A 5,223-nucleotide genomic window follows, 5' to 3' on the forward strand; every position below is an offset into this window, starting at 1 on the left:
TGGCCGCGGCGGCCCGGCCCATGCCGGGTCCGGGAAGCCAGGAGCCCGAGACCCGGGTAACTGCTGCGGCGCCGCTCGGGCCTGTCTGGTGTTGGTGGTGGGGGTGGGGGAATCGCTTTTGGGGGTGCGCCGCGCGTGGCTCCACAGTTGAGCCTGAACTAAGGAGAGGGTGCAGTGTAGGAGGGAAGGTTCACCAAGATGACCTCCGAGGCCGCATGGATCGGCTTACACCGTGGGGTCGCAGCGAGCGGCGGGTGGGGAGTAGAGGGTGGGCGTGGAGTGACGGGTGCCACCTGAGAGAGAGGAGGACCAGTGAAGTCCTGCAGAGAGGCCAGCGCCACGAGGCCCACTGAGCCAGAAGCCGCAGGAGGAGAAACTGGCAAAGAACTTGCCCAGTGAAACGAAACTAAACTAACGTGGAGGCCGGCCTGCCTGGCACTTCCCAGTACTGACCTTCCACTTAGCTCCCGCAGCAACACGGCTGGCACTGGGACCCAAACTTAGGAACTTATGTAGAGATGGGAGAGAGGCTGAGGGCGAGTGGCCCTGGGCCCCGGGATTGGAGGCTGGGCCTGATCCCAGATCTGAGGCCCAGGTGTCACGCTGCCTTTGTTTACGGGCCTCCTGCTTTTAAAAAACTGCCTTTGTTTTTAAGTTATTTCATTCTAAGTTTATATAAAGTAATTTTTAGCAATGGCTGAGTTTAGCTCGCAGTTGGCAACATTCCTGAAGATCTAACCATTGGCTCTGGCAAACTGGGGGCCACCACTGCCCTGGTCGGCCCTTGCTTAGGCGGTTGCTTACATGGACTGGAATGAGTCCTAATGCTGTTTCTTTTTCTTGGAGAGGTTTTTGCCATAGGGCGCGGGTGCTCGCCAGACAGACAGAGAGAGACAGAGAGACAGAAAGCAAGAAATCACCCCCAGGGGGGAAGGCCACACTGCAATCCCTTCTCCTCCATTCTCCTCTCGGGATCTTGGGCACACATGCACACGCTCCCGGCGTGAATTTTAAGCCACCGGGTCCGGGACGCGAACCGCGGTCGACTATTTGGGAGTCCAGCAACATAGCCACTACACTAACTGCTGGTCCCCTTATGCTCTTTTTAAAAAATGGTTTTGTTCTGCAGTACTTCTCATGGCAAGGTGCAAAAGTTTCTACTTGAATAAGCGTTTTACTCAGTCAATCCTGTGAGCTGTGTACTTGGCGGTGGGGGGAGGAAGGGGGTCAAGAGGGACGAGGCTGGGGGAAGTCCTTGAGGAGTGCCCACCTGGGGCTCCCAGGATCCACCCTGGACAGGGCAAGGGGCGCACTCTTGGTCTCATGCACCGCTGAGGTGAGCCTAGGGCTTCCTTTACTTCCCCAATTCCTCCTCTCCCAGAGCACCACACCTACAGGGATCCCGGCCCACCAGGCACAGAGATCTGGTTCCTTTTCCTGGTCTCCGCCCCTCCTGACAGCCACAGCCCACAGTCCTTTGTGAGAACTGCCAATCAAGCAAGGAGGGTGGGACCCGGTGAGCTCAGCTCTCCGAAGCCCCACCCTGAAATTCTGAAGTTCTAAATTTGCAGCTGTCCAGTTCAAGGGTCACCTGCAAGTGGAAGGAATCGGAGGGCTTTATGCAAGCGCTTTTAGGAAAACCGGCTGCATGCAATGCATTATGCTGGCCCCTCTACTTTCATTATTTCATCTTCCCTGTAAGAGTGGAGGTGGGGAGCTCATGAGAAAGAGAAGCCACCCAGAAACCCTAACAAAATCACACAGCCAGTTGAGCTGTGAAATGGTGTTTGCACTGACTGGAGGGAAAGGGCTCTGACTCCCAGACCAGAGTTCTTTCGACTAGAAATTGACCCTGGGCGTAGAGCCTTGGGGACGTGTGTGTGTGTGTGTGTGTGTGTGTGTCAGGGGCAGGGGCTGCTGTGGTTCACAACGGGGCTCTTCAAGGAGCCTGCAGGGACCAGCGTTTCCTAGCTGTGGTGTAACCCTTAGGCACTGGGATGCCCTTTAGCCAAAGCCGGTGGGCAGCCTCCCTATCCTGAAGGTCAAGATGAGGCTTCCTGCGCCCCTAAAAAGGACAAATCTTTTGGGCTTCCATCTCCTCCAGGAAGTCTCGCCCCTAGTTCTCCCAGCCCCTGAGATAGGGACCCCTCTGTACTCACAGTGAACTCCAGACTTGGCCTCAGTTGCATTCTTTTCACTCTGTGTTTATGGCCTGGCAAAGTCAAGAATACCTTAGTGAGAGCCAGCAGGTGGCTCCCAGTGGGTAGCATAGTGGTCAAGTCACTGGACTCCCACGTGGTCTGCCGTGGTTTGAGTCCTGGACCCAGCAGCTTGAAACTCATGCTGGGTGCGTGTGTGTGCGTGTCCAAAATCCTAAGAGGAGAATGGAAGAGAAGGGACTGTTGTGTGGCCATTCCCCTGGGGGCTTGATTTCTCACTATATGTCTCTCAGTCTTTCTCTGTCTGACTAGCACATGTGCCCTATAGCAAAAATCTACTAAAGAAAGAAGAGCCTTAGCACAGGGCCTGACCACAGGGGCCAAAGGCAGCTTTGATAAGGCTGGGGGTGGTGCACTGTGTCACTCTGTGGAGTCACTAGGCCCTGGTGACCCAGGCACCTGGGACTGGGGCGTTGAATTCTGGCTGCAAATCCTGAAGCTGCCGCTGCCCGAGGGCCCTGCCCTTGGTCTTATTCCTCTAACTGCCCATCCATAAACAGGCACCCTACTGCCCACCACGCGAGGCCGAGGAGCCCAGCATGCAGCCTGGCCCGCGGGGCACATGCCAGACACTGCTCTACCTGCCCCTTCCTTCTGGAGGTAAAGGTTGCTCTCTGCACAGGGGTGAGTGGGGGCTGGCCTGCAGCCCCTCCGCACACCTGTGCTTTTTCTCACCAGCGTCAGTGAATCTCATACCCCAAGCAGCACGACCAGAAAAGGAAAGGTATCCTGAGGGCTTGAGCAAAGGAGACTGTTTCTTTTTTTTGTTTGTTTTTTTTGTTTTTGTTTTTGTTTTGTTTTGTTTTTGTTTTTAAGGGAGACTTTTTTAAAAAGAATTATTTTATTTAACTTATATGCTTTTTAATTTTAATTTGACCAGAGAGCGTGAGAAAGTGAGCCACCAGGTTCAGGACTTGAAATATATGCATGCATGTGGGAATCTAGCGCCTTTAACCACCACGCCATCTGCTGGCCCCAAGGCTGGGTGGTTTTATAAACAGAGGGGCTGAAGAAAGGTGAAAGAAAGGGCTTGCTGCAGGCTGGTCATTTCAAAGTTACTTTCTAAGGGGACCGAGACAATAGGAAAGTAACTGAGTGGTCAACTCCAGGTTACTTCTTTTGTGTAAGGATTAAAACAGGAGAAACTTCATTACCATGCTGACAGAAAGTGGCCTGTTTGGGAAACTAGGCTGTTCTACCTTCTCCTGATTTCTCTGGAGGACAGACAACAATTAGTTTTGGCTTGGGAACATCAGTGACTCGATTTTTGATTAGTGTGGCATGTTGGTACCCAGTGAAGAAGCTTAGTCTAAAACATTGGCTTCTGCCATTTTTTATTATTATTATTTTTTAATTTCCTAGAGGGCATATGTGCTCCCTAGAGAGAGACAGAGAGATAGAGAAGGAAGGTGAGACAGCATCCCCCATAGAGGATGGTCATGCAAAAATCCCTTCCCCATTTCTCCTTCCCTTTGGGATTTTGTACACACACACACACACACACACACACATGTACATGTGCCCTGTGTATTTCTCACAATGCCAGTCCAGAGCCATGCAGTCAGCCATGTGGGGTCCAGCTGCCTTAACTGCCCTGCCAGCAACTAGCTCTGGCCTGTCATTTAAATGTAACACCTACCTAAAGGCAGTTTAGGGACCGGCAGCTGCCCTGCCTTGGAGAGTCTCCACCCTGGGAGGCTGTGGGCTGCTGATAAGCCACAGCGGCCAGGAGCTGGGGCACTCCCAGCTGCTGGCATGCAGGGAAAGGGGGAGAGGGGAGGAGTTGTTGGAGCCTGTCGCTGCTGCTGTAAGGGCCACAGGGCAAGCTCCGGCTGCCTCCCAGACAGCACAGGGCTCTGCTGAGAAGTCCACATTCTGCTGCGACACTGCCTGTGTAGACCCTAGTGCCACCAGGTCAAGTTAGTGTGCTGCAGCCTCAGTGAACCCATCCGTGCAATGGTGACAATTATACCAAGCATCCTAGATTACGTGTTCAACAGGGAATTGAGAGTTTGCTGTGTCGGGTATTGTCCTAAGATTTTATGAGGATGAAATGGCACATACCGGGGTTGTGGATGCAGTAAATTCCAGCTACTCTTTCTAGTAGGTGGCTTATGTAAATGTTTGGTGAATGAGTGAATTCTGCCAGGTGGTTGGTTGGAGAAAAATGAGCTACCTCTTGAGGGGCGGGGAGGAGGGGCTGAGACTTTACCCCTGCTTACAGGTGCCAGCAGGGCCTTCCCCTGCTTCTGCCCTCTACCCACCCAGCTCTGCTCAACAGTGAGGGGCTGGTGGGGCCCTCTCCAGGGCTCATGGTCATTCAGACCCTCCTGCCTGCAGGTACATCCAAGGCCTCAGGGGGAGGCCCCGGGTGACCTAAGTCTGCACCTGATTCACCATGGCTGGTTTCTGCATTTCCTGGACTCTGCCCTGTCCCGACTCCACCTCCGGCGCAAGCCCTCGCCCCTGCCCCTGCCTCAGTCCTGGTCGAGCCCTGCAGCGCGGGAGTTTCCTGCCCTAGGGACAAACTCTCTCCTGATAACCTCCCTGTCGCGCAGGCCTGCAGCCTGAGTATCGCTGCCGCCATGGCCCCGCAGCAGCTCTTCCGCGCGCTCGTGTCGGCGCAGTGGGTGGCCGAGACACTGCAAGCCCCGCGTGCCGGGCAGCCCCTGCAGCTGCTGGACGCTTCCTGGTACCTGCCCAAGCTGGGCCGCGACGCGCGCCGCGAGTTCGAGGAGCGCCACATCCCGGGCGCCGCCTTCTTTGACATCGACCAGTGCAGCGACCGCACGTCGCCCTACGACCACATGCTCCCCAGCGCCGCGCACTTCGCCGAGTACGCCGGACACCTAGGCGTGGGCGCGGCCACGCACGTCGTGGTCTACGATGCCAGCGACCAGGGCCTCTACGCCGCGCCGCGAGTCTGGTGGATGTTCCGCGCCTTCGGCCACCGCGCGGTGTCGCTGCTCGACGGCGGCCGCCCCCAACTGGGGGCGCACGGCCC

General features: G+C 55.5%; 1 protein-coding gene across 1 annotated transcript in view; it reads left to right on the plus strand.

The window, feature by feature from the left end:
- Nucleotides 1-14: 14 nt before the first annotated feature.
- MPST (mercaptopyruvate sulfurtransferase) overlaps nucleotides 15-5,223 on the plus strand; it is a 10,424-nt gene continuing 5,215 nt past the window's right edge. Inside the window, exons 1-2 of the mRNA XM_006156527.3 lie at nucleotides 15-56; nucleotides 4,778-5,201. Of these exons, the coding sequence (XP_006156589.1) occupies nucleotides 21-56; nucleotides 4,778-5,201 (460 nt within the window). The 5' untranslated portion in view covers nucleotides 15-20. The remainder of the gene's footprint in view (nucleotides 57-4,777; nucleotides 5,202-5,223) is intronic.

Source organism: Tupaia chinensis, unplaced genomic scaffold (assembly GCF_000334495.1).
Source record: "Tupaia chinensis unplaced genomic scaffold, TupChi_1.0 Scaffold000496_1, whole genome shotgun sequence".
NCBI lineage: Eukaryota > Metazoa > Chordata > Mammalia > Scandentia > Tupaiidae > Tupaia > Tupaia belangeri.